The sequence below is a fragment of the Theobroma cacao genome, chromosome 2, assembly GCF_000208745.1.
Source record: "Theobroma cacao cultivar B97-61/B2 chromosome 2, Criollo_cocoa_genome_V2, whole genome shotgun sequence".
NCBI lineage: Eukaryota > Viridiplantae > Streptophyta > Magnoliopsida > Malvales > Malvaceae > Theobroma > Theobroma cacao.
In genome coordinates, this window is record NC_030851.1 from 7,270,111 (window position 1) to 7,297,494 (window position 27,384).

Consider the following 27,384-nt stretch of genomic DNA (forward strand, 5'->3'; position numbering starts at 1 on the left):
TGCAACTTTTTGATCCCTTTAGTTGGCTTGAAATGATTTAAATTTCAAGGCAAAGACGTGGGAGAAAGAGGAAGTAGTCTTCATGATTACTATGACGACAAAATTCTGGATTAATGCCATTTAGACGAAAAGAGACATCGAAGAAATTGGTTGGTGGTTTATGCTTAGATTTCTAATTAGACCATTAGTTACTAAGGAATTTAGAAGAGGTGTGGAATGGATCCCCTTATAGAAATAAAATTGAAATTTCATGTTTCATTTCCATTGTGCGATCGTCAAGTACCCGTATGAAGACCGAAAGACTCTTCATGGCACTAAAGGATGGTAAGAGCTGTGAGTAGCTGTACAAATACACAAAAATACCACCAGTAGGGGGATATGGCAGCATCTAACCACTAGCAGAAAATACCCTTTGACCAAAAACAGGGTTTGCCAGTGACGCATCAATTCAGACCACCCAAGGGAAATCAACAACACATGCAAAGATCAACAGCCAGCCCCTAAATAAACACAGCTGAAACGAAAAATAAATATATAAAAAAAAAACCCCAATCAAGAACAAAGAACCCCAAAGAGGACGACCATCCACCCAAGGACCACAATCCATACATCCCCACAGCGAGCACTCATGAGCAACACAAGCATCGGGGGTCTTCAAACCAAAGACCAGCACCCCTGAGTGAGGCAAAACCAACAAGAAGCAACCGGAGCAAAGAGAAAACCAGCATCAAACGAACGAACAAAGCGCTACTCCCAGCCACATTTCAAAGACTCAAAGGGAGTCCTTAGAAACTCCAACCAGCCATGACCCCAACCAAGAGCCTTTGCCGTAACCGACTCAATGCACCGCCCCACCTAAAGACAGACATCATTCCCAGCCGCCCCAAAGCAACTCAGCTCCACCACTCAGCCTGTCAAAATCGGCAGACCAAACTCCCATCCACCTCGCTGAAATCAGGAACACCAACACTAAACAGTCCGAACCATAACGGTTTTGGTGAAATTACTTGAGCCGCTGGACCATATCTGATAGATGATGACTCACGCACGCATATGATTTTATTTGATGACTTAGCTTACTTTATGTGACTATTAATATTATATATTTACCAGTAATTGTTGTCGTACACGTGAACCTAAGTTTTTTATCTAGCCACACCGTGATAGAAGAGTAGAGAAATTGCTTGACTAACTCCAAGTTTAAGGAGGGAAAGAGTCCATTATATATAAATATAAACATTTTACAAATTAAAATTTTATAATATTAATTTATAAATTATTTACTACCAGTAGAATTAAGATTTTTTTTAATAAATGTAAGTCAAGGTAATTAGAATTCTTGTTTATAAATGAAATAAATTTTATTTAATATTTATGATAAAAAATATTTAAAATGATAATTTAGAAGTATAATGAAAAATATATTCATTTCCGTTAATTAAAAGTTTTACTAACATCTATACTTGAATACTTGTTTTTTATATATTTTTAAATAATAATTATATATAAGTATAACTTCTTTTAAAGTTTAATAATTGAAATTTTATAATAATATCTATAAAATATTATTATTCAATACCGGAAAATTATTTTTATTTATATAATAAAAAAATATTTAAAAAGAGAATTTAGAAATAGAATGAACAAATAAATCTCAAGAATATTTTTTAATCAAATCATTTAATACAATTAGAATTTTTTATTAGGCAAATGGCAATTTGGAATTTCTTAATTTGAATTTCAATTCTTATATGATACTATACATGCAATTACAAATATTATTTATATAAAAATTAAAAATATTTAAAACAAATGACAATATAGAAATATCATGAGTAAAAATGTCTTTTAATCAAAAAAATTTGACATTCCCATAATTATTATTTATATTAATAATAAATATTAATATTATTATTATACAGATATTGGGTAAACTTTTTATAGTCTATATTTTCCTTCTTAAATAATTGGATCCTAATTAGGTATTAACATCTAAATACTTATTATCTTAGCACTCAACGGCAAAAGGAAAAAAACAAAAACATGTTGAATTTTATACAGTTATACAAGTATGGTAGTATTAAATCGTTACAAAGCACGGCCAGTAAAAAAATCGTTATGAAGCTTGGGCAATTGGTGTTTGTTTATTTTAAGTACCCCTTTGATCCTTTATCCTACTATATATGATAAAAGATAAATGTTTAATTTAACTGTAATTTCATGAATTTATATATATACATACATAGTAAATTGAAATTTAAACGATGAAGTTCGAAGTTTTGAAAGAATTCATTAATATATATATATATATATATATACATATATAAACANATACTAATTATAAGTTTACTATATATATATATATATTTTAAACAAGATTTTTATTGAGAAAAATATTAAATAAGTATGTAAAGTAAAATATACAATCAGATCGAATTGGAACGAGAATTTCATTGTGTTTATTCACTACATATACTTTGAATTCAAGGAAGAAATTTGAAGCCATATTTATGTTTCAAATAATGCTTTGATATTATAAGGCCATATGACATCCGAACCTCCACTCCACATTTCCCTTGCAAATTGTTGATAGGCCTTTTCTGAGGGATGATAGGAGTCAAAGAATAATTTTTCACTAGGATGCTCACATAATTCATACTCTTTTATCCCTCTCTTCCCTCCACAGCTATAAATTCCTCGGAACAAACCAGAGCCGCAACATGCCGTCGTGGCATCCTTGAACCCTTCACATCAAGTCATTATAATTATCAACCCACAAAAAATTATGTTAATCAGTATTTGAAATACAAATTAAGGCCTTGATGCCAAAGTGTAAGGTAGGAAGATGGATTGACATACCATATTTTGAAGGGTTGCTTAATCTCTCACCAACAGTTTTATAGAAATTGTAATTTGAATATTTGAAGCCTGGCAGCTGCTTCTCTAACTCGTGAAGGACTTTGGGAAGTTCTTGATCGTGCAGTTGGGCAAGCTTGTTGACTTCATCAAGGCAAGAACCATTGCTTCCTACTCGTGCTTTGATGAATGGCAAACAACCCAAAGGAGCCATATTTGGAAACCCGAACTTCCTTCCTCCTATCTTGTATATTTCCTATACCGTTTTTAATAGATTAATAGTAATTAAGCAACTACCAAAACACACGAAAACGTACGGTTTGATTTAAATTTTCTCTGTTTTAAGTATAATTACTTTGAGTGCAATAGTCAGGTTGCCAATCACCATGGCAACATACTCTACATCAGATGCGGTGGAGTTTCGAGTCAAGTAATCATTGGCTCCTATGCTAATCAAGTAAACAGCTCTGGACAACAATTTCTTGGCATCTGCAACTCCTAGTTCTTGTCTCAGAGATTTCTCTGCTTTCTTGAAATAGCTTACTTGAGTTTTCAGGTCTATAACCTGGAAGTTGTCAAAAAAAAAAAGCAAGGGAGATGAAAAAAATGAAATTAAAAAAAAAAAAGTATACAAGGTGTAATATAAACAGAAACAGTCGCATGTACTAAGTAGTAAATATAACAATATATTTTTTAATGTAAAAAGCAAAATAAATATAAAATTACTGTGTCGGTAGGCAGGTGTGTATTTTGTGATTTGAACTGATATAAATCTAAACTAAACAAGCCTATTTAAGCATAAAAAAAAAAAAAAAAAAAGCAAGACGAATATGATAAGAAAACATTAACATACAAATCCTTGATTTGTTTCAACTAGAGCACCAGCTCCTCCTGATGCGAAGTTCACCCCATGTATGAATTTACGATCACCAGGTTGTAAATACGCTGGAATTAATGGCAAGCCTGCATACTCAGCTGAAACAAAATTGTAAGAGATAGAGAGTCAGTGGGGTGGAAATTGAGGTTGCCGAATAAAATAACAATCATTTTGGAAGATTGAAAATTACCTATAAAATCCGGAATTAGACGCCCATCAGAAAATCTGCCTGTAGGGTACCTGAAGAAGGTCTCACCATAAGGCCAGAAATTCGCCTGGTAAGCAAAAGTGGTGTTGATGTAATTGTTGTTTCCAGGATCAAATAGTGAATCACCAAAAATGATTAAAGCGACATGGTTTTCCGGCAGGCTGTGGCAGCTTATCAGGCTGAGAAAGGTTGCGTAGGCCAACAAGGAACATAAATGGGCCCTTAACCTTGCCATGGAGAAACTGATTAGCTTTTCTTTACATTCAGCATCTGTTATTTATAATGGTTTTTGTGTTGACTTTGTGACATGAAATATGAAATTTGGTTTTTCCGGTGACTTGTACATTTCATTCCACCCTTTATACTCCTAACAATTTTATATTATCTTATTCTTGAAAAAGTTTAGTCTTTATTGATGATAATTTGTTTAGTTTTCATTTTTCCTTTTGACAGACTCCTTTTTAAACACAATTAATTATTATGAAGACTAAAAAAAAATTGCAGTGCATTAATAATTAGTATGTACTCTAGATAATAATAATTAATCACTTCAGCTCTATCACTTAGATTTGTTTTTTTCGAATTCTTTTGTACTGATCGCTTAAGAAATTTTTCAAAGTAGGACGTATTATTTTAATTAGTCATAATGTCAAGGTTAGAAAGTAAATGCGTGTCAGTTTTGAAATTCTACTTTATTATTGCCCTATTATTTTATTTGCACACATGTATTCTTCCACTCAATAGCCTATTAATTTTATCAAAATAGGATGATTTGTTTTATTTAAATAGAACCTATGATTAAGAATAAAGTCAATGAATTTTAGTTTGAAATTTAATGATAGTCTAAGTCGTCTTTCATGTACCAATTAAATTTGTCATTATTTTTAATCGTTGCTTATATCTTGGCAAATAGCTTTTTTATTTTCACAAATTTCAAAGTTGAGATTTTTTTATTTTTTTATTTTTACAAAAGGATTGACTTGAATCCCTATTTCAAAGTTGAGATTGCTTCAATAAAGAGTGCAAAGCCATCTTTGTTATAAAGAACATAATAAACCTAATTTATGTATTGAATTTGTTACATGTTAAGTGCATTAGAGTTGTTACATGCAAGCATGATGTGTAACAACTCTGGATAATGTTTTTATTTATAGATTTTACTTATAACTTAAATCCATCAACTTAGAGTTAGATAGCGAGAGAGAGAAATTGAGAGCACAACAGATGAATGCGGGAGAGAGAAATCGGTAAAATTAAAGAGAGTTGGATGGTAAGAAAGAAATCGAAAGTGCAACAGACGAATAAAGGAGAGAGAAATTAAGAAGAAAAATTGTGATAAATGATATAATTTGTCTAAAATGGTTTCAAGAGTATTTTTGTCAAGTCATGGCAAAAATTAGATGAAAATAGTTAATTTTATTTTTGGACGAGTTTGGCCTTATGAGATTGACTATTTCTTACAATTTCTTCTTAAATTTTTAACTAGTTATATATTTTTTATGAAAAATCTAGATCCAATTAAAAAATAAAAAGAAAAATCTTTAGTTCCATCTTTTAAGGGAACTCAAGATTTTGTCCAAGTTTAAAGAATTAAGCCTAAATAAGTCAACTAGAATTAATAATGTGTGTTAAGCAAGGATTGCCAGTAGGTTACTAAAAGCTGGTGTTAGGTAGCATTGAGAAACAGATGAAAAATGTGTCATCAAATGAGCAAAAAAATTGTTAAGGTACCCACAGGTCCTTGTATTATGAGATTTTTGTTAATTTAATCATTTACTTTAAAATTGGTCAATTTAGTTTCTATATTTTGAGATTTTATACAATCGAGTCCTTTTTCCTAATATTGTCCAAATTGATGGTTAATATTGCTGACATGGCAATATTGTGGCATGCAATATCAGCATAGTCTGACATGTCAATGCCACATTACCATAATTAACAATCAATTTAGACAGAGTTAAGAAAGTGACTCGATTGTACAAAATCTCAAAATACATGACTAAATTGACCAATTTTAAAGTAAATGATTAAATTGACAAAAATCTCATAATATAGAGACATAAAATACTTTAACCATAAAAAAATATATATATCAAAGAACATCTAGTCGGAGAAGAGTTTCATAAAGGTGAAAATACAACATCATATCACGTCAAAGGTGGATTCATAAGGTACCAAACTAGTTAAAATAATAATAATAATAATGATTTATTATTAAAGATTAAACAGCGCTTTGAGATTGTACGGCCGTGTGATATTGGGAGTTCCATGCCAAATCAGCTCTGCAATCTGCCGGTTGGCCATTTCTGTGGGATGGCCAGAGTCAAAGAAGAGATATTCACTAGCCTTTTCACATAATTGATACTCTTTTATCTGCCTCTTTCCCCCACAGCTTGATTGCCCTCTATATGGACCACTGCCACAACATGCCATATTCCCCACCTTGAAACCTTCACAAAATGTAACTTAGAAATACAAGTTGGGTTTTTTCTTTGCAACAAATATTATAGAGGGGATGGCATGATACTTACCATATTTTGAAGGGTTGTTCATCCTTTCACTTACAGAAGTATAAAGATCATGATTTGCAAATTTGAATCCTTCTAATCTGTTCTCCAGCTTCTGGAGGGCAATGGAAAGTGCTTTATTGTGCAGATGTGCTAGTGTTGTAGCTTTGTCAACGCAAGAACCGGTGCTTCCTGACACAAGCACTTTCATGCCTGGTATACAGCCCAATGGCCCCAAGCTCAAAAACCCAAATTTCCTTCCTCCTTTCTTATGTATTTCCTGACACATTTTAAGTAACATCAGATTGTTATAAACTGATATCAGAGAAAATCTGGGGGTAGAATCAATTTCCTGTATTTAAGTATAATTACTTTGATTGCAACAGTCAGGTTGCCAATCACTATTGCAACATATTCTTCTTCGGAGTAGGATTGAAGCACGCTTGAGTTTTGAGTAATACGGACAAAGTAATCGTTGCTTCCTATGCTAATTATGTAGAGGGCTCTGCCCAGCAATCTCTTGGCTTCTGCATCACCTAGTTCTTGTCGCAACAATTTCTCAACATCCTTGAAATAACTTACTTGAGTATTTAGGTTTATAACCTGGATTTACACCCACACCCCCAACAAGAAAAAAGAAAAGGGAAAGAAAATGAAAACGTACACCGTGGTTAGAAATAAAAGAGAAAAAGCCATAGCAATACACTTTTCATTGTCAATGCTAGAATATAACTAAAATCACTATGTATGAGGGTGGATGTGTTTATGCCTGAAGTGACTTCAATCACAAACAAACAAGCTAATGAACAAACATCACATACAAATCCTTGATGCGTTTCAACGAGAGCACCAGCTCCTGCAGAAGCGAAGTTCACTCCATCCACAAATTTGTTGTTGACAGGTTGGAAGTATGGTGGAATTAAAGGTAACCCTGCATACTCAGCTGCGACATAATTTTGAGAATCAGTAGATTTTGATGAGAAGTGATATAGAAAACAGAACACTTTTTTAAGTGCTTTACCAATGAAATCTGGAAGGAGACGCCCATCAGAAAATCGGCCAGTTGGGTACTTGAAGAAGGTTTCACCATACGGCCAAAAGTTTGCCTGATAATTAACAGTGGTGTTGATATAGTTGTTGTTTCCAGCATCAAAAAGTGAGTCGCCAAAGATGAACAAAGCGACATGGTTTTCTGGCAGAATGTAGCAGCTACTTAAGTTGAGCAAGGTTGCAAAATAAAGCAAGAAACAGATATGGATCCTTGAACTTGCCATGTGAAAACTGGTTTGCTTTATGTTATGCTCTTCCCTTAGTTCTTTCTCTCTTAATTAGAGTTTTTTTTTTTTTTGTTTTGACTCGACTACAGGAACAATAGAAATAAAATACAATCTAAACTATGGTCTGGGTTGGCTTGAACATGTTGGTCTATGACTCCACGTAATATCTGAATAATAAAACAGTTATTCAAATGTTGAATAAAAGACAATGTATGGCAGTATGAACAGTCTGAGCTCCTCGGATGCTTGATTTCTTCATATAAAATAAAAAAAATGTTTATTTTTTTCCTTTTAAAAGACTTGAATCTTCTAGAAAATAACTTTCAATCTGTAAGTCTGCCTTGTCCCTACGAAAGGGTAGGGAGAGATTACTAAATTTTTATGAAGCTTGACAACAAGTTTCATTCTGTAACCAGTTGGCCCTGTATATCAGAAAAGGTTCAAATGAATGTTCATTGAACTGTAATTTCATGGATTTTCATACCTGCTGGGCAACAGTTTTCAATTTTTATGGAGGTATGGACTCCATTGTGAAGAGCCACTGGCACAGCCTGAACAATGTTAACTTGGGATATGTAAACTACAATCTTACACTCAGGTTATAAGACAAGCTAAATTTACTTTATTATACAACATAATCAGATGATATAAAGTAGAGCACAGTTTTCCTGTGGAAAACTTGCGTTGAGAAATGGAATATGCATCACATCTTTTACTCTCTGAAAACCTCAACATTATATCAAAATGGTCAAACGTTGATTATAACCAGGGGCGATTAAAATAAAGTTGAAGTCACTTTCAACCGAGGGGAGTTGGTGGTAGAGAGAATCTTAGCTTTGATTAAGGGATAATACTATGCACCATATTTTGTCTTTATGTATTTTTCTTTTTCTCATTTACCAATGTTTTCCATCTTTCAACCGCCTGTAATTTTTTTGTTATTTTTAAGGCATCTAACCCTGTAACCTTGGTTCTTAATTAATCTTTCTTGCTGTACCTTGAGTAACCTTAATTTTTACTCTAAACTTATTGCTAAAGCTGTAAATTAGCATTTAACATTTAAAAAGAATTTCTTTTATGATAAGATACTTGTTTCAATCTAACGGCTACCTGTCCTGCACCTGAACTGTCACGCACTATAGTCGCACCACTGGCACAAGACGCAGTCCTTCCCTTCCTTAAAACCTTACACATCATGAAAAGAATATTAAATACATCAGATATGGTAGATACTTCATGCCAATAACAATGGTAGGAAGATGGCTTGATACTTACCATATTTTGAAGGTCAATCCCTCCGTTTTCGAACAAGTTGTGATATCAATATTCGAATTTTCCCGATTGGTTTTTAGATTCTGGTGGCAGGCACTGGGAAGTGCTTTATTATGCAGTTGTGCTCGCTTGGTTCCTTCATCCATGGAAAGAATCTCTGCTACCTAGTGGAATCAAATTCACAAAACCAAACTTCCTTCCTCCTTTCTTGTTTCCTAAGCCATTTTAACAGTATATTGCCAGCAACCAACAAAAAAGAGGGAGGTAAAAAATAATGGTAGAATTAAGATTTTAGTATTTGAGTGTACTATGATTGCAACAGTCATGTTTCCTATGACCATTGCAACTAGTTCTCCTTGCGAATATGATTGAAGCACGCTTTAGTTTCAGAGAAAAGGAAACAGGTCATTATTCGTTCCTACGCTAAGCAAGTAGACAGCTCTGGACAACAATTTGTGGGCTTTCGTATCACCTAGAAAGAAACAAATGTGAATTGAAGAACTAAACATCATGCTAAAATAAAGAAAAAGAAAAAGTTCCGCAAGAGGAATTAGATCACAGTTAAATTTTTTATAAAAAAAATTGGGAGAGAGGGAATTTGTATCATATTCTTTAGGCAGGAATATCATATACCAATTAATGAATCAAATACTCGAGTGTAACAGTTAGTTAACTTGAACTAATTTAAATCTTAACAAATCAAAGCTAGTTATAAACAATTGGTGAAGCTGAGTAAACATCACGTACAAATATCCTTGGTGAGTTTTAACAAGAGCATCTGCTCCTCCAGATGCCAGGTATGAATATATGTTTACCAGGTTGCATATATGCTGGAGTTAATGGTAGCCCAGCGTACTCAGCTGAAACAGAATGTAAGAGTTAGTACTCAGTAGAGTAGTAATTGAAGTTGCTATTCGGAAAACAACATGCAACTGTTTTACCAGCAAAATCAGGAACGTAGGGTCATTGGACACGGTTTCACCATATGGCCAGAAATTTGCATGATATTTAACAGTGGTGTTGATATAGTTATTGTTTCCTGGATCAAATAGTGAGTCACCAAAGATGAATAAAGCAGCATTGGTTTTAGGCAGGGTGTGGCAGCTAATGGGGACTGAGCAAGGCTGCATAGGAAAGCAAGTCACAGATATAGGCCCTTAAGCTTGCCATGTCAAAACCGGTTTGCTTTCTGTTATGTTTTCCCCTTTTTTGCGTTCACGATAGCACTTACTGGTCTGAGCAATTTAATTTTGTTGCTGATGATAGTTTTGATTGAGAAGTAAAATTTAAAAAGAAAAACATGATATCTTTTGAGAATGATTGCCTATAAATTATATATAATAAAAATGTTTCATATTGTAATAGGTTTATTGAAATTCATTTACCCTATTTGTATTAATTTTTTAAAATATTCATATTTTCATGAATCTTAATGGATATTACTATTCAACTTCTTGCATAATGTATTAAAGTTCAGATTCATAAATTCTTTTAGCGATAATGGTGTGATAAAAAAAATAAAATAATATTAGAATAAATATTTTATGTATAAAAGAACACATGATTCATATTGTGTAACTTTATAACAAAGGTGCAGTTTCCAGTGGTAGATTGCTTAATTTAAGTGAATCTTTTGTTCTTTGATCTTTGACTAGTTGCGGGGGTTGTTAGATATAGCCTTCTCTTTCCGAGACAACCCAAATACTCATTTGAAATGAAATAACATGCATGAAGTTCCTGCAATCTCAGTTAAACTGAAGAAATAAATAAAACAGAGCACATACATCACATTCTGGAACAAAAGCTCAACATACCTACTATGCAATTCATCAATAAAATTCAAGGTTCCCTAACTAAACAACTGATAGGTGCATGAACTATATTGGGTACATAATTGTGTAAACTCTAAAACACTAACATGTTCCAAGATGCATTACTGGAATACTAACTAGTCAAACTGCTGCCTGAGCTGCATCTCTGTTTCACTTTTCCAAGTCGCATGAGATGACTGGCCCTTCATTCTCTTACTCTTCTCTTTGTCTTTGATAGTAGACCCCTTCTTCTTGGGCTCTTTGTCAGTGTCAGCAAGAGGACGATCTCCGCACACTGGACAGACCATTCCTCTAGCACTGGAGTAAGTCTTTGGTATTCCACATTGTAGGCACATCCTATAAACACAACATATTTTGGCTAAGAAGAAAAACCAACAAACATTATATGGTGCATGCATGGATACTTTTAAAAAGGCCACTCTGCACAGTGTATCACAGAATAAACTCAGAAGTTGATTATCACCTTCCAAATGAACCTACAGCACAGTAAATTTTCTAATTTTCAATGCAGTGTCAGCAATAGCAGGTGAATGTAAGGTATGGGGCACCAGAGAGAGAGAATGGAAAAGAACTGGTATATGAATTAATGCTGAAAACAATCAAGATGTACCTCAAAAGCTCTGCAGCATCTTCAGCATTGGGATTTGTTGCAGATGCGACCCTCTTCGCTCCATCCTGGCTGGTGCTTGTAACTGATGATGTTGGAGGCTTGCTACCCTCAATATCACTTCTTACTCGCTCATGGATTCCAACAAGTTGAGGTTTGGCCTCGACTACAGCACCTTTAAACAATAAAGAAACCCAGTTAATCTCGTACAATGGAACTAATAGTTAGGATGGAGACAGGTTGACAAAACTCTAATTAACAGTACTTTTAAGGCATGGCAACAGAATGATAATGTAAGGTTTGAAAACAAATGACCAGGCAGAGGCAACCTACCTTGGACACGATAGTCAAGAGAAGATAATGGTTTATACATTTCTCAAAAAAAGCTTCACTTAAAGTTACTAATAAATAATAACGATATCTACAGTAGAGGCCACTGAACAGAAGTAAGTTTCCAAAATCCAATAAAACAAACCATGATCATTGTTCCACGCTGATACTACCAAAATGTAAAGTCAGCTCTCATCAAACTTTTGATTGAAGCATAATCCGAAGCCTGCCACAGGCACCAGAGGAAAAAGATCTACAAGGAAAGTTTGCTCTTTTACCATTGAGGTTCCACCTTCTTCTTGCAAACTGCCTTTCCACCATGTTTAGTTAAAATACATTCATTGAAACCTTTATTCATTACCTTCAACAATTACAGTGCAATATTTTCACTTCACATATAAACACAGCAATTGCAAAGCCCATCTGATCTAAGCGATACAAAGAGACAGATTTGTAATGAAACTTGAAATGGAAAACATAAAAGAAGAATACCAGCAGGCATATCCTTCTTATCTTTGAAACCTCTGCGGCCACCGCGCCTTCCTTGCTGATGATCCGAGTCTCTTTCTGAAGCCTGTTCCTCAACGGCATGGTTTAGAAACTCTGGAGGCCCTGAAATCTCCAGAAACCAACAAGACAACAAATACCATTTCAAATCAGATCAACCCTAAATCACCATCATCAATTTCACCTCACTTCAGTAACATATAAGAGCAAAAAAAAAAAATGCCTTTTCACCTACTTTCAGTTGGTGAGAAAAAAAAAGACGAATAAAAGAATACTAAAAGAAAACGAATAAATGTTTTTCAATTTCATTCTTAAATCTCAAACTCTTCTTCGAAAGCTTTACTGTCTGTTGCCAGACAATTTGAAAAAGGGGGCAAAAATACAAAAGAGAGAAATTTAGGGCAAAAAATTTATACTTGGGAGAAGGCGTCGAATGCAGATGGAAGAACGGATCTATGGGAGGGATCGGGGAAATCGAAAACGGAGGAGTCGTATCGCTTAGGAGCGGCGGAATGGTTTTTACATTGGTCGTCATCGTCGTCGGCAGAGGCGCGGTAATGAATTTGGTCATGCTCAGCTGCTGCTGCTTCTTCTTCTTCTTCTTCTTCTTCTTCTTCTTCCGCAGAAGAATAGCCTTGCAGGAGTGACAAGCTCATTGCCCGCTTTCACGTTTAACCTCTTTCTTGTTTCTCTTCAACAGGATATGGGATTTCATTGCTGCAGCGACGCTCTCTTTATTTATTTTGGGTAAATAAAACTATTTTTCCTTACCCCATGGAAAAATTAAAAAGTGTACCTATTACCGGTATAAGTAGTAATTTACCACTAATAATTTAAAAGTACTGTAAATGTTATTCTCCACACAAAGACAAAAAAAGGATAATCCACGAAAGAAAATAAAGACTGGGAAACATATGTGAATCTAGTGTTGAAGAGTTTGACGTTTTAAGACACCAAGTTTGACTTTGACCCGCTTGATGCATTGATCATCATGCCCATTTATGTAAATTGACGGTGGCCAAGAAGTTGCCTTTCACCTGGGGTCTTCCCCTCATTCTCCGGCTTTCCTTCTCTCTGTCTCCTTCTTTCTCCTCGTGAGCGCCGTCTTTAATAAATCTGCCTTTCCCGACCGCGTCCATTTTCTTCGTAAAAACACAGACAAAGATAATTCACACAAGTTTTTTTTCCCAATAGAGGGTTTGAGAAGTTGCTGCCTTTTTCTTTTGTTTCTCGCCGGTGAAGGGTGGGGTGGCCATGGAGAACGTATTTAACAAGCTACGGAATTTGGATGCGTACCCAAAAGTCAATGAGGATTTCTACAGCCGCACACTCTCCGGTGGCATTATCACCCTCGTCTCCTCTCTTGCCATATTCTTCCTCTTCTTCTCCGAATTCAGTAAGTCCTTTCTCGACCCCTTCTCTGTTTGTTTCTGCGGATTTTTGTATATATCTTAATTTTAGAAAATTGGGTTTTTAAATTTTATGAACGCAATACATAATCCGCTGGAAAGGTAAGATCTTTAAGGTAGAGGTTGACCGGAGTATTGGGTGATCACGTCCTTCTAATTTAGTGACAAAATTGTTGCAATATTGTAGATACAGATATCTTAGAAAGTACGTTGTTTTGGCTTTTATATTTGATCTTCTACTTACAGGAGAACCAAAATTGGATGAAAGTTGTTAATGATGTAAGCAGCTGACTGGAAGTTAAGCAACATAGGCTATTATAAAATTAGTACTACATGTTTTTCGCTTTTAGAATAATTTTACTTGTTGAAACAGGGTGATATGTAATTCTTGAATCATGGTTCTAATTATTATTATGGGGATTTTTTCACAGGATTATACCTACATACTGTTACTGAGACAAAGCTATTGGTGGATACTTCAAGAGGAGAAGCCCTACGCATAAATGTAATCATCTCTCTTGCTACTTAATTTTAAAGGAATTACCTAGGCTCATGTTCTAAATTCACTCCTGTAAAAATTAGTGCTATGCAGTATTTCAAGGTTGCGCCTTGATCATGTTTTGTAAATATTTTTAAAGTAACTTTCTGCTTGTTATTGTACTGATATGTAATATTCAAGCTCAAGCTTTGAACAAGCGTTAGAGCCTTTTATGTTAAAACTATAATCTTTATGGTTGTTGTTGTTGTTGACGTTGCTGTTGTCATTGATGTTGCTTTACCCTATTAGTAATCATTCATGCTTTACTTGTTGACACCCCAGTTCTCTTTGGACATGCAGTTTGATGTCACTTTTCCTGCTATTCCATGTACGCTACTCAATCTTGATGCTATGGATATCAGTGGAGAACAACATCTTGACATAGTACGTGCAACACAGCAGATGCTCGGATGAACATTGCTTATTGTTTTGATTTTTTTTTATTACTTTCAATCAGCTTTTCACCTTTGTGTCTGCTTGCATTTGTAAACTTGCAATTTTATGTGCAGAAACATGATATAATTAAGAAACGAATCAATGCTCATGGTGATGTGATAGAATCCAGGCAGGATGGCATTGGAGCACCAAAGGTAGTTGAAAGATAATTCACCAGCTCTTCTTGTTTATTTGAATTTTTTGGACATCCTGCTGTTGAAAGGTAGTTTTGCTTTTGTAAACTGCTGTTAATGAGGCCTATATAAACCATGCACTCAACAGAAATGACATATGTAATTTAGAAGGACATGTTACAACATTGGCATTATGCTGGATAAGAACAATTGAAATTTATAGAGTATTTAGAAGGAAGTCAAGACGGTGGGGTCAATTTTGAATAATTTTTTATGCATTTGGGAATGCTTGTGAGAAGGGTATGGAAAAATTGGCCAGAATGATTAAGAAAGTATCCCTAAATTCTTAATCAGTCATTAAGAAGGAGAAGAAAGATCTAAGGTTGGAGGTGAAAGAAAGATGCCATGCTTCAATTAAAACTTATAGGTAAGCCATGCGATGCAAATGATATGAAATTCTTCTGCAGGCCAAACATAATTGGCTTTTGCCAAACAAATTGCGCCTATAGGCTATATAGCTTTTAAGAAAGTTGGAGATTTCAAAGAAATCTAAAATTTATAGTCTTCCTATAGCCCATGCAAGCTCTTTCTGAGTTGATTAAGTCTTACTTAAGGAAAGTACAATAATTAGCCACCATTTCATTCATGATACTATATGATATTTGTTTCTTTTTCTGTGTCATTTTAATTTCATTTTCAACTCATTTCATTTTTTTTCCTCATGAAAGTATGATTCGTGTTGATTAGCACCTATATTCCCCCATGAAAAGGCATCTGTTAATCCTCAGTGCTATTCAACTTGAGTAGATATGATACGATGCCACAGGGGAAAAAAGTCCACTACTGTCTCTATTTTAGTTGCATTATGTTTCTACTTGTGATAAGATAGGATCTGTTCGCAGGATCATCAGTGGATATTGTTTAATAAGTTTTTAGAATCCAATTTATCTCTTCTGGAGGGCAGTTTTAGAGAAGATCTAACAACAGCATTTTCAGTGGTGAGTGGAAATTTTAAAAGTAATGGTTCATGGTTTCCAGTTGAGAAGATGGTGTTCAGAGCTTTTGGTTTTCTTAAAGCTTCCCGAAAGTTTGTAAATTTTATGAAAAGTAAAAGTAAACACTGCAAGAAATAAAGATAAGGTTTCCAGACTAATTCTGTGGATTAATCTGTTTAACGAGTTAGGGAAGATAGCTTTGTGTTAAGGCTCCATAACCATAGTTGAGTGTTTAATTGGTAATAACTGGAGTTAGAACTTGTCATGGGTACACTTTTGCATCAACCTGGTAGAGATGTCTGATTGCAGTATTCTCTGATTATTGAGATGTCGCAACCCCCTTTTACGTGAAATCCTTGACATATTGGCATTTGATGGATGGTATCACCACTTCATTAAATAGTCTTCATTATGCTTCTTTTTACTTGTTTATGTTGTTACCCCTATTTAGTGTTTTTTGGCTTAATTTTCTTCTTTTTTTTTCCTAGATTGAGAAACCTCTGCAGAGGCATGGTGGCAGGCTTGAACACAATGAGACATATTGTGGGTCATGTTTTGGTGCAGAACAGGTATGTTTGATATTTGGAACCCCTTATGTCACTATGTTTTCAATTTGATATTTGAAGCATGTTGAATAATATCTATTAGGTGCTAATAAGGATATGAACTAGTAAATGGCTGGGAAATTTTTCCTGAAATATTCGAGAAACAATTTATTGCTTTAAAAACTGGGAAATATGTGCATGTGATTATCAGGCTTGGTATAGTTCATTGTGATTAGTGTCTAGTTATCCCTCTAAATTTTTCTCGGCTACAAAAACTTATGCATCTCTCTTTGCTATTGTATGCAAGTTAAAAATCTTGGAGAACAACAACATTCTACATCAAGTATAACCTTGACTCTTTCTGAGAAAAAACTAGTGTTTTGTTAAGAACTGGGTGAATACAGCAAACTATAGTAAGGAAAAGTGTAATTTGGATATGGGCTTTTTCTTAAACCTCTGAGTGCTTAAATGCCTCCTGAGTTAATCTGCTATGCAGTGATATGCAAGTGGCTAAGAGTAAAGAGAGTTCTCAGGTCGGAATTGTTCATGTGTAGGATGGAAGTAATGATTAATGGCTAACTTGGTGGTGGACGGTCCAAATGATCTGGAGTACATTATTTAATTCTGAGGTTGTCAGATCTTGGTTCTCAATTGTTAGCTTGCCATCCATGCATTGCAATTTAAAATGTTGATGGTACAGAGTGGCTAAATCTTCCAAGAAAATTTGAATTGTGATTAAAGTGCTGTAAGAGATTGATTGCCTATACCTTAAGAAAGCATGATGCTTGAAGACATATTAGTGCTTTACAAAATTGATAAAGAAAGATATATAAGTTACAGGACTGAACAGTTTGAAAATTTTTTCTGGAATTGACTGCTGAAATTAGTATGATTTAATGATGTCAAGGATGGTATACAAGCTTAATTGGAATACATATCCTATATGTAACACCTTAGCTAATTATTTGATTGTGTGTATGCCACTAATGAGAGGTCCCTCTGTATGGTGCAGTCAGATGATGATTGTTGTAACTCATGTGAAGAGGTTCGTGAGGCATATCGGCAAAAAGGGTGGGCAATGACTAATGTGGACTTGATTGACCAGGTTTCTTTGCAAGTTCTTTTTCCAGTGTTTTCTTGGCGCTGCTGGATAATTATACGCTGCATGTGCTAAGATTTAATGGGATCTGTATATTCTGTAAAATTTTCATCTCTTGCTCCCTAGCTTGGGAAAACAAATCCTACTTTCTGAATTTATATTATGTCTGTGCTTTTTACATTTTTTTTTTTGGGTTTTCCAGTGTAAAAGAGAAGGCTTTATCCAAAGGGTGAAAGATGAGGATGGTGAAGGATGCAACATTCATGGATCTCTTGAAGTTAATAAGGTTGCTGGAAATTTTCATTTTGCACCAGGGAAAAGCTTTCATCAGACAAATATTTTTCTCAGTGACTTGCTAGCTTTCCAGAAGGATAGTTATAATGTGAGGCTTATATTTGTATTTAAGTTCTCTTTTGTGATGAAAATGTTTTATGTTAATATAGATTTGTGGTTTATATGAATTTCTAATGGTAATGATGTTTGGTATTTTTGGTGTAAAATACAGATAAGTCACAGAATTAATCGGTTAGCTTTTGGTGAATACTTCCCTGGTGTGGTAAATCCTCTTGATGGGTAATTTGTATTTTCTTTTTCATCATGGCTACTCCCGCTTCTTAAAGACTCTTCTATATTCTTTCTGGCATCATCTTCTTTCTTTTCAAACTGAAAATGAAAAAGAATCCAAGTACTGAAAATTTTAATGGTGGTTCCATATTGCTGTTTTAGGGCACAGTGGATACATGAAACCTCAAATGGTATGTACCAGTATTTCATCAAGGTTGGTATTGTAAACTATCTATCAATGTTCCTTGTTCTTAAGCTTTTTTAAGTGACAGATCAATGGTATCTTGTGATTTTAGCTTTCATTTTCATGCCCATGCTGGTCGATTGAAGGAACTAATTTTGATGCACCTAATAATTGCAGACTCTACCTATAACAAATTATAATTGCTCTCTTTTTATTTTCTTTGAAAAAGAACAAATAAATTTAGCAGATTATGTGGACCTCTCTCTCTCTCTCTCTCTCTCTCTCTCCAAGTTCACAGCATACAGTCATTGTTTTTAGTTGTGCTTGAGTGCCTATGTGTGGACTTGTGAACAGATATCTTGGTTAATTTTGTAGGTGGTCCCCACAATATATACTGACATCAGAGGCCGCACTGTTCACTCTAATCAGGTACTGCTTGACAGTTGACATGTTGAGATTAAAAATCACATTGTTTTATCATATTTATTGGATCATGTTCTGATACATGCCAGCATTCCTATTGCACAGTATTCTGTGACGCAGCATTTCAAGAATTTGGAGGTCATTTATCCTAACTCTCATCCTGGAGTTTTTTTCATCTATGACTTTTCTCCAATAAAGGTAGGTTCCTTCTATGTACACCTTCCAATCTAATCAGATTTTTTTTTTTTGGGTGTAGTTTCATGATAATATAGGTACTTCTGCTCTCAGTAGAACCCTTTTCTTATTCCCAATATTGCTTTGCATTTCTCTACCTGCTGGATGTTTGGTTTGTTACAAGTTTTATTTCTTCGTCATTGATAATGAGTTTGTTATATTTGAATTGTTATTTGTGAAAAAATAGAAATGTATTGTATCTAGTTTATTCTAAGGCGATCAGTCTTTGAATTTGGACATTCTCTCAGGAGCTCAAATCTTCTTTTCTTTCTTTTCCTCAACCTGCCTTTGACCCTTATCTCCTGATTCCAAAGCAGAAAACTTGAAGTAAACATGATATTTTGCATACATCAGAAAGTCCCATATGCTTTGCCTGCTGATGCTTCAAGGTGGCCATCGTAGAAAGGTTTGGCTCATCAATTACTTTTCAATACATCCATCATCACCATTCACATGTGTAGAATCAAGCCATAAATTGTGGAGCCTATACATTTGAATGATGATAAAGGTGTACTGAAAAGTAATGGGGAGAAGCCGAATCTATTGTTGAATTGCCAAGACATTAACAAGTCCCTATGTAACCAAAATAAAGAAACTGTATAACATTACTTTTCACTTTGCCCTGTGCAGGTCACTTTTAAGGAGGAACATATTTCATTTTTGCACTTTATCACCAACATATGTGCAGTAATTGGAGGTACTATCATTACTAACTCCCTCTATCTTCTTGTGTGTGATAGATTACTCCAAACCCTGTACTATAAGTTGTCTCTCTGGCCTAATAATGTACTATAAGTTGTGACTGAACCTAGTTCTAGTCATTTTCTTCCTGCTTTGACTTGAATAAAGTTAGAGATAGTTTTTATTTTCTTTTTGGATTTACTAATGTATTGGCAAGCTTTACCAGATGGTCATGGTTAGTTTTAAGTGACAGATTGTGGTACTTGCTTGTTTAGGTATCTTTACAGTTGCGGGGATAATTGACTCATTCGTATATCATGGCCAAAGAAGGATGAAGAAGAAGATGGAAATTGGCAAATTTAGATGATTTTTCTGCATTTCTGCCTAGTTTTCCAGGATGCTGCCTTGGCTTCCAGCACAACAGTATTTGGATCATGCTTTCACAGGGATCCACACTGCTTCATGCCAAAGATTATGTGACAAATTGGTCCTCCTATCATTTCTGAAATTGTCAGATTTTTTGACTTCTTTCTAACTCCATCTCCAACCACTAAATTTCTATTTCTACTTTCACTGTGAAAAGAAAGAAAAATGGGTTGAACACTTGTAATTTAATGAGCGTTGATTTTTTATTGAAAGTTTGATGAACTTTGGCGTCATTATGCCAGAGGGTTGAAACTTAAAACTACGCATTAGAAGAATCTATGAACGTCGTAATTGATTTTCCTTTTTGATTCTTATTGACAGAAAATGCTTTTAGAATCTTGGCAGAGATGTCCAACTCTTCTAATACCGTGGGAATGTGTAGTGACTGGGATTTGGTGGGAGTATTTTGTTGATGAACACACCAAAAAGTAGAAAAGGCCTGGTCAATCAGCAGAATGCGGCCTCTTTGTATCAATTAGCTAACTTTGGATCCAATCGGATAAATGCTTTGGCTACCTGGAAAATGTGGCTTAAGGGCAGGGCGTTCGATAGACGTCAGAAATGAACGACCTATGCTATCTTCTCCCTCTGATTGAGCTAGGCAGTGGAAAATCTTCAGTGCACAACTATAACACAGGATGGATGACTCTTGGATAATGTTCTGAATACCAAGCTTAACTGAATGAATTCCAAGTAGCCAAAGGAATACTCTATATTTTAACCTTTAGAAAACAAGAATTATATCAGCTTCTAGAAAGGACAGACAGGAGAATAAAGCGAGTAGATGGTACATTGATATACATGTTTTTTCATGCTGGCAAGAAAATAAGAAAGGGCCAAAAAAAAATTAAAACGACTCGGTTGAATCAAGATCCCAGCAGCTAACACAGACTATGACTACTTTTAAATTCCAGTCTTTTCCAAACTATTCAAAAGGAAAAGAATCTGCCACTCAGTGTTCTCAGCATCATTCCAAGAAGCAAATGTCGTACTCTTTTTCAATCAACTATCACTCAGTGTTCTCAGCATCATTCCAAGAAGCAAATGTCGTAATCTTTTTCAATCATCATTTACTCCCTATAGGAGCTTGTACTTCACCCAGATCGATTGAAATATAGGAAAGCTTCAATCTAATAGCCTCAAACTCAGCATTCTGCCTTTCTTCGGTAGTCAACCAGGATGATAAACAACAATCAATAAAGTCCTGGCCACAACTCAAGGGAGAACTTCCCCTGAAACTGCCCATCCTCCCAAATCTTGCAATCCTGGCTAGATTTGAATCAGAGGGTTCCTCTGCATAAGTCTCTAAAATGTCCTTAATGGCACCACACCAGATAGGTCGAGCTACCTTAAGAAAGTCATGCAAAACCAACACTGGAAGGTTCACACTTCCTAGTTCAGACTCACCATGCCCACCTCTCCCATGATAATCTGCTCCTCCAAGCTTCAAAAGGTCATAAGTATCTGCCAAGTCACTGTACGCTGTTGATCAAATGGCAGCAAAAGCTTTTAAGTGGCAGGCAAAGAAAATGGGCAGAAACATGAGAATAGTGAATAGGTATAGCAACTAATCTTAAATCATTCATCTTTGAGTAAAGCAGAGCTCAACATAAACAACAAATAATAATAATAATAATAATAAATGAAATATAATATAACAAGAAAAAATAAGAAAATGCTACATCCAAGTGTAGAAACAGATTTTGCAATCATAAGGACATAATTGAGCATTTCTGTGAGCATGATTGAATTTTTTTTCTCTAATTGCATGGATTGCCAGGTGGATGTGTAAAAGCATGTGTGTGAGAGACGAGGATATTAACACAGCAAATATAATACCTGCCAATCTTCCATCACTTCTGTAAACCTCCATTCCATGAAGCCCTGCATCTTTTAACCTTCTTATGATGGGAATAGGATTCTTTAGTGCCCAGGGATGAGCCAGCACTGCTAAACCCCCTGTTTCACATATAAGCTGCACTGCTTCTTCTGCAAGAGGCTCGCTTCCCCTAACCAAGGACCAAACAAAAATTCTCATAAATCCTTTCTTTAAAAAATTAAGAAATATGCATGGAGCATTATCAAGGGGGAAAAGATACAAATAAGAAAAGATGATTACGTGGAATAAGCAGGTCCACCATCATATAAATATCTGGCAAAAGCTTGTTTTAGATTCTCTACATAACCTGCTTCAACCATAGCTCGAGCTACATGCAGTCTCCCAGGAGCCACTCCCTTGCCTGCAATCTTAGTAACATGCTCCCACTTAAGAGGTAGCTTGAGTTTATTGAGTTTCAAAACCATGTCCTTTGCACGGAGATAACGTCCATCCCTTATGTTAGCCAAGAACGTTTCCAGCTCCTCATACCTTGTTGGGCCACAGCTGCTGTAATATGCAAGGATGTGCACTGGTTCCTCCATTTCAGAGTTCCTGCTTTTGAATCAAGAAATGAAACATAAGAGGTAGACGTACAGAGAACGAAAAACAACTGGACAGTCTGCTTCTTTCAGAAAGGGCTAACTTTGGCCACATCTCACTAAAATCCAGGATTTGACAAATTTAGCCCCTGAAGCCAGAGGATAAATCGTCTGAAAGTACCAGGAGACAGTCCTGGCTCATGTAAATAACTATTAAAAATATTAAAAGAAAAACTGCATTAACTAATGTTGATTGTATTAATTGAACAAAAACCTTGGTGAGAATATTGTGCTGATCTCAACACCAGGGATTATCTTGATACCAAATCTGCGAGCTGTTTCTATGGCCTCAGGGATCCCAGACATTGTATCATGATCTGTCAGAGCAAGAACTTTCACCTGTTCTGAACACAATGTACTAATTAAATTCCAATTACTTACAATGTATTAAAGAACCTATATGCAAGGGCTGCCAATTTATTCAACGAAACAGTTGAAAGAAACAAAACATGAAAGATTAAATTGGCAGTAAAGAATTAATTTCTAATAGATATCTCCACATAAAGGATCCTTGAATGCCTCCTACAATACTAGTCTGCTCCCTAAAATGAAACTGATTTCCTATTTTGAATTTTGTTATTCCTCAAACTTTACACGCATTTGGGAATTCAAGCTCAATTAAGCAGCTCCGTAGTCTCAGTTGAAGGTCAGTCAAAACGAAACTCACTTAAAACAAAAGAGAAATGTGTGAAAACATTTCAATATGCAAAAAATGACTCACAACAACATCAGACAATTATCAAAAACCTGTCATATTTCAATCCAGAAACCTTTTTCCTGTTTCCTCAGTGAGTGTTTGTGTTTAAAAAGGAAAAAAAAAAGGAGGGTAGAGGGGAAGGGAGCAAGAAAAACAGAAACATATAGAGTGAACAGTTTAAAAAACTACTAGCTTAGTAGCTTCTGTCCTCTGCTGGGTAGCTTTGGCCATTTATGTGCTACCTAGAATCTATTTAGTTCACGGGCGGATTTTGTTGGCTAAATTAGACCCAAGCTCCGACATCCATAACCATGACACCTTCCTGTCAAATGCTAATGTGACAAATTTTGAAAAGATACTTCTTGCTGGAATTCACCTCCAAAACTTTGCACTTTTACCCTTTTTTTTCAACCAACAACCACAAAAATACATAGATATGGACCATCATAGATTTCACAATTACTAGCTAGTACACAGTAGCATTAAATTTGCAAGCAAGAAAAAGGAACAGCACTAGGAAAAATAAAATTAGAAACTTGAACATAAGAGACAGACACAAAAGTACAAGTCTTTAAATGTTCACTCAACGGTACAAGAAGAAGACATAGCCATAGCCTTGGTATCCAGAGCCTATAGGAGTCAAAGAATGAGTTAAACCAATAAAAAACAAAACATGTAACAGAATACATAGAGAAATTTACATACAAAAAGCAAAACATTTCCATCAAATGTTCAAGAAAGACAATACACCTTTATAACAGTAAACGCAATAAATCCACAAAAAGTACGACTTATATTTCAGCTATTCAATCAAAAAATTTTGGATGAAGCATTCATTCAAAAACTCCAACAACAGAGAATATTCAGAAACAAAAAGCAAAACCCATATCTGATATCGTTTTAATATAAATAGGGAAAGAATCTTGACTCACCCCATTGCCATGAGCTCTCTCAACGAGCTTAGAAGGGGACAAGAACCCATCACTATGTTTAGAATGGGAATGCAATTCAAACACCACTTTCTCCATGCCTCTTCCCAGACTCTTCTGCACCCCAAAATCATCCACCACCCACGAAGATAAGGCCGCTGTGGAAGAAGAATTCTGGTGATCCAAATAAACCCATTCAGTCACCGACTTGAAAGCCAGAGTTTGCTCAGCGGTCATCTTCCGCTTGCTACCCCCACGCTTCTTCTTCTTCTTCCTCTTCTTGTCTTTTGCTTTGTTGTTATTATTGCAACTGGAATTGCTATCGCCAAGCCCAACCATGGATGATGAATTCTTTGTTTTTCTTTTGACCCGAGGGAGAGAAAGGATTGGGGGGGGGGGGAAGATAGAGAGAGAACAGTAGAAATAGTAAAAGAGAAAAAGAGGATGACTGCAAAAAGAAAGGTACTATTTTCTATTATTTTAGGATAGATAGTAGATTAGACAGATGGAAGTTTTGACGAGAGATTAGATACGTAAAAGGCCAAGACAAAGGCAGAAGCAGGGGCAGGACGCCAGGGCCAGAGCCATAGGGGGGCTACCCTACACTGCCCAATACTGGGCACTGCCCTTGCTTTGTTTTGTGTCACAGCTCGATGTTGTAGGTCACAGGTGTCCTTCTTTCCTTTTGGTCCGAAAGATGTACCTTTGTTTTTCTGACCCTCTTCCTTCTTCCCCCATTACCCATTTCTTCTACTTTATTATTGTTATAATAATGACTCTAATTTTTACTAGTAATTTCTAAAAACTACAAAGCAAATCTATACTTTTCTAGTGAAAGATTTCTATATTGCCTAGATTTTTTTTTATTTTATTCTCTATATTAATTAAAAAACAAAAAATAATTTGGAATTATCCAGCCCCACCTTGAAAGAATTTTAATTTAACCAATATGGAGAGCTCAATTTAATTAATTATTTTTCTCCTTTTATAAAAATAAAAGTACTAAGCCTGGCGGTGGGTCATGCCCTACCTGCACGACATGGACTCTATTCGAGGCATTAAAATCCTAGAGAAATTTGTTTTTTCAATTTTACTTTGTCAAGCCTACCGTACAAATTATAGTAGAATATTAATCGTGCCAATTGTTAAATTTAAATTTTGAGCTTCACATTAAATATTAAAAATAACCTTAATTATCCATAGGACATCCAGAAATTCAATCTATGCGATTAATTTGGTATATTGTATTGTAAGATTATCCTTTTAAGTTTCTAACCTAAACTTTAGGCCTTCTTTTGATAATGAAAATTTTAAGAAAAAAATTATGAATTTGTAATTTTAACTTAGAGATTTTAAATTTAAAATTTATAAAATAAAAATTACTTTTTAAATTTAATATCATAAATTGAGTGATATCACTTCATTAGATGAATCATTAAAAAAAAATCCTCTGTCAAGACTCTAAATGTTGTAAAATATAACTTTGAAAGAAAAAAATTAGAGGGGGGTAATTAGAAGGTAAAAAGATCTTCTATTTTTATTTCTTTTGAAGGGTGTATACCATCAACTATAATACCTCTGTTTATACGTTTACATAGATGGAGGGAGAATATATTTACATAAATAGAAATGATGAACTTAGCAGTTAGGAATGTATATATATGAATGGATCCAAAAGATAGGGATATACTTACATAAATATATACATTAGGTATAAAGAGGTACATTGGATTTGAGAAGATACATTGGATATAATGAAATACAATAGATATTCACATATGTTCATAACACTCCTCCTTGAATGTCCATTATTTTAAGAATATGTTTCATTAAAACCTTACTAAAAAAAATTTTATTAAAAAAAAATCCTAATTGAGGAAAAATAGTACATAATTCTTTTCAAATATACGCTTTAAAATACTATCTCATTAAAAACCTCATAAAGAAAAACCCAATGGGAAAAAAGAGTACCGTACATATCTTACTCCTTTCAATGACTGCATTATTTGAGATCTTTAAAATGTATTCCAATCTTTTATACCAACTTGTCAAATGTTACAGTAGGAAGGGCTTTGGTGAACTAAATTTGCTAGATTGTCACTTGAACGAATCTATTGAATACTAATATCACCATTTTCTTAGAGATCATGAGTGAAGAAGAACTTTGGTGAAATATGTTTTGTCTTATTACCTTTAATGTATCCTTTCTTCAATTGAGTTATGCAAGTAGTATTATACTCATATAGCATCGTTGGATTTTTCTTTTTGATTGATAAGTCACACGATCCTCGAATATGTTGAATGACGGATTTTAAACAAACACATTCACGACTTATCTCATAAATTTTTAAATTTATGCATGGTTAGAAGAAGTAACAACTATAGTTTATTTTACAGAACATCATGGAATAGTCATGCCTCCATATGTGAATAATTAACTTGTTTGACATCAAGCTTTGCCTCATGAATTGCTAAAATTTATACATGGTTGGAAGAAAAAGCAACTATAATTTATTTTTTAGAACGCCATGAAATAGTCGTACCTCCATATGTGAATAAATAACCTATCTGAGATCAAGCTTTGTGTGGATTAAATAAATATCCAACATCTGCAAAACCAATTAAATCTAATTTGGATACTTTTGAGTAATATAAACTTATATTTATAATCTCTTGGAGATATCTAAGTATATGTTTAATTCCATTCTAATGTCTTTGAGTTAGAGCATAATTATATTTTACTAATAAATTTACGGTAAAAGATATATTAGGTCGTGTATTGCTAACAAGATATATTAGTACTCCAATTGTACTAAAATATGGTACTTCAAAACCAAGTAGTTTTTCATCATTCTTTTGAAGTTGAAAGTGATCCTTTTTCACATATAATGTTCTTGCAACTATTGGTGAACTCAATAGATATGCTTTGTTTATATAAAATTATTTTACCACTTTTGCTATATAATTTGATTGATAGACAAAAATTTCATTCGTCAAGTGCTCAATTTGAAAACCTAAACAAAATTTTGTTTGCGAAGGTCTTTCATTTTAAATTCTTTTTTTAAGTAATTCAAAGTTTTTAATAACTTTTTAGTAGTTCCAATAATATTTAAGCCATCAACATAAATAGCAATTATGACAAATTCAAATTCAAATCCAAATCCTTTTATGAAAACATATAGGCATATAGGCTTATTTTTATAGCCTTATTGTAACAAATATTCACTAAAGCGATTATATCACATGCGTTTAAATTATTTTAATTAATACAAAGATTTATTTAATCTAATTGAATAAATTTCTTAAGAATTCAATTTATGTGCTTCAAGCAATTTTAATC

The 27,384-nt window shown here is 34.4% G+C and overlaps 5 protein-coding genes across 8 annotated transcripts; 1 reads left to right on the plus strand and 4 right to left on the minus strand.

The window, feature by feature from the left end:
* On the minus strand, positions 2,400-4,176 carry LOC18608306 (GDSL esterase/lipase 5). Its single transcript, XM_018114521.1, has 5 exons — positions 3,924-4,176; positions 3,710-3,831; positions 3,212-3,421; positions 2,860-3,112; positions 2,400-2,744 (listed from the first exon to the last, which is right to left on the minus strand). The coding sequence occupies exons 1-5, from the start codon at positions 4,174-4,176 to the stop codon at positions 2,509-2,511; spliced, it is 1,074 nt and encodes a 357-aa protein (XP_017970010.1). The 3' UTR covers positions 2,400-2,508.
* Positions 6,061-9,893, minus strand: LOC18608307 (GDSL esterase/lipase 1). 3 transcript variants are annotated; one of them, XM_007042928.2, is made up of 5 exons: positions 7,470-7,760; positions 7,270-7,391; positions 6,821-7,051; positions 6,473-6,728; positions 6,061-6,391 (listed from the first exon to the last, which is right to left on the minus strand). In XM_007042928.2, exons 1-5 carry the CDS (start codon positions 7,720-7,722, stop codon positions 6,156-6,158), a joined length of 1,098 nt encoding a protein of 365 aa, XP_007042990.2. In that variant the 5' UTR covers positions 7,723-7,760; the 3' UTR covers positions 6,061-6,155. The 3 variants fall into 3 exon arrangements, 1 of the variants encoding a protein (XP_007042990.2); XR_001926310.1 differs by lacking the exons at positions 6,061-6,391; positions 6,473-6,728; positions 6,821-7,051 and adding exons at positions 8,836-8,910; positions 9,001-9,469; positions 9,745-9,893 and having other exon boundaries at positions 7,096-7,391; positions 7,470-7,640; XR_001926309.1 differs by lacking the exons at positions 6,061-6,391; positions 6,473-6,728; positions 6,821-7,051 and adding exons at positions 8,836-8,910; positions 9,001-9,891 and having other exon boundaries at positions 7,096-7,391; positions 7,470-7,640.
* LOC18608308 lies at positions 10,732-13,065 on the minus strand. The gene is made up of 4 exons (XM_018115517.1): positions 12,690-13,065; positions 12,259-12,385; positions 11,440-11,611; positions 10,732-11,165 (listed from the first exon to the last, which is right to left on the minus strand). The coding sequence occupies exons 1-4, from the start codon at positions 12,927-12,929 to the stop codon at positions 10,946-10,948; spliced, it is 759 nt and encodes a 252-aa protein (XP_017971006.1). The 5' UTR covers positions 12,930-13,065; the 3' UTR covers positions 10,732-10,945.
* Positions 13,276-20,248, plus strand: LOC18608309 (endoplasmic reticulum-Golgi intermediate compartment protein 3). The gene is made up of 13 exons (XM_007042930.2): positions 13,276-13,669; positions 14,114-14,187; positions 14,521-14,604; positions 14,730-14,810; positions 16,273-16,353; positions 17,342-17,434; positions 17,631-17,810; positions 17,934-18,001; positions 18,155-18,206; positions 18,552-18,605; positions 18,705-18,797; positions 19,464-19,530; positions 19,790-20,248. The coding sequence occupies exons 1-13, from the start codon at positions 13,528-13,530 to the stop codon at positions 19,879-19,881; spliced, it is 1,161 nt and encodes a 386-aa protein (XP_007042992.2). The 5' UTR covers positions 13,276-13,527; the 3' UTR covers positions 19,882-20,248.
* Positions 20,620-24,470, minus strand: LOC18608310 (5'-3' exoribonuclease). Of its 2 annotated transcripts, XM_018115514.1 has the most exons (6): positions 24,048-24,470; positions 22,633-22,757; positions 22,060-22,374; positions 21,780-21,949; positions 21,010-21,422; positions 20,620-20,952 (listed from the first exon to the last, which is right to left on the minus strand). In XM_018115514.1, the coding sequence occupies exons 1-6, from the start codon at positions 24,381-24,383 to the stop codon at positions 20,950-20,952; spliced, it is 1,362 nt and encodes a 453-aa protein (XP_017971003.1). In that variant the 5' UTR covers positions 24,384-24,470; the 3' UTR covers positions 20,620-20,949. The 2 variants fall into 2 exon arrangements, with proteins under 2 accessions (XP_017971003.1, XP_017971004.1); XM_018115515.1 differs by having other exon boundaries at positions 20,620-21,422; positions 22,060-22,371; positions 24,048-24,468.

Bases quoted from the DNA above. Each gene is read 5' to 3' on its own strand.
- LOC18608306 (XM_018114521.1), bottom strand. From the start codon at position 4,176: ATGGCAAGGTTAAGGGCCCATTTATGTTCCTTGTTGGCCTACGCAACC. The intron at 3,113-3,211 runs GTAATTATACTT...AAAACGGTATAG, and splicing joins ACCTGACTATTGCACTCAAA to GAAATATACAAGATAGGAGG. The intron at 2,745-2,859 runs GTATGTCAATCC...CTTGATGTGAAG, and splicing joins AAGCAACCCTTCAAAATATG to GGTTCAAGGATGCCACGACG.
- LOC18608307 (XM_007042928.2), bottom strand. From the start codon at position 7,722: ATGGCAAGTTCAAGGATCCATATCTGTTTCTTGCTTTATTTTGCAACC. The intron at 7,392-7,469 runs GTAAAGCACTTA...ATTATGTCGCAG, and splicing joins TCTCCTTCCAGATTTCATTG to CTGAGTATGCAGGGTTACCT. The intron at 6,729-6,820 runs GTAATTATACTT...AAAATGTGTCAG, and splicing joins ACCTGACTGTTGCAATCAAA to GAAATACATAAGAAAGGAGG.
- LOC18608308 (XM_018115517.1), bottom strand. From the start codon at position 12,929: ATGAGCTTGTCACTCCTGCAAGGCTATTCTTCTGCGGAAGAAGAAGAA. The intron at 12,386-12,689 runs GTATAAATTTTT...TGGTTTCTGGAG, and splicing joins CATTCGACGCCTTCTCCCAA to ATTTCAGGGCCTCCAGAGTT. The intron at 11,612-12,258 runs GTATTCTTCTTT...TATTGTTTAAAG, and splicing joins TAAGAAGGATATGCCTGCTG to GTGCTGTAGTCGAGGCCAAA.
- LOC18608309 (XM_007042930.2), top strand. From the start codon at position 13,528: ATGGAGAACGTATTTAACAAGCTACGGAATTTGGATGCGTACCCAAAA. The intron at 13,670-14,113 runs GTAAGTCCTTTC...ATTTTTTCACAG, and splicing joins CCTCTTCTTCTCCGAATTCA to GATTATACCTACATACTGTT. The intron at 18,002-18,154 runs GTAATTTGTATT...TTGCTGTTTTAG, and splicing joins GTGGTAAATCCTCTTGATGG to GGCACAGTGGATACATGAAA.
- LOC18608310 (XM_018115514.1), bottom strand. From the start codon at position 24,383: ATGGTTGGGCTTGGCGATAGCAATTCCAGTTGCAATAATAACAACAAA. The intron at 22,375-22,632 runs GTTTTTGTTCAA...TTGATTCAAAAG, and splicing joins AGCACAATATTCTCACCAAG to CAGGAACTCTGAAATGGAGG. The intron at 21,950-22,059 runs GTAATCATCTTT...GTCCTTGGTTAG, and splicing joins GGTGGACCTGCTTATTCCAC to GGGAAGCGAGCCTCTTGCAG.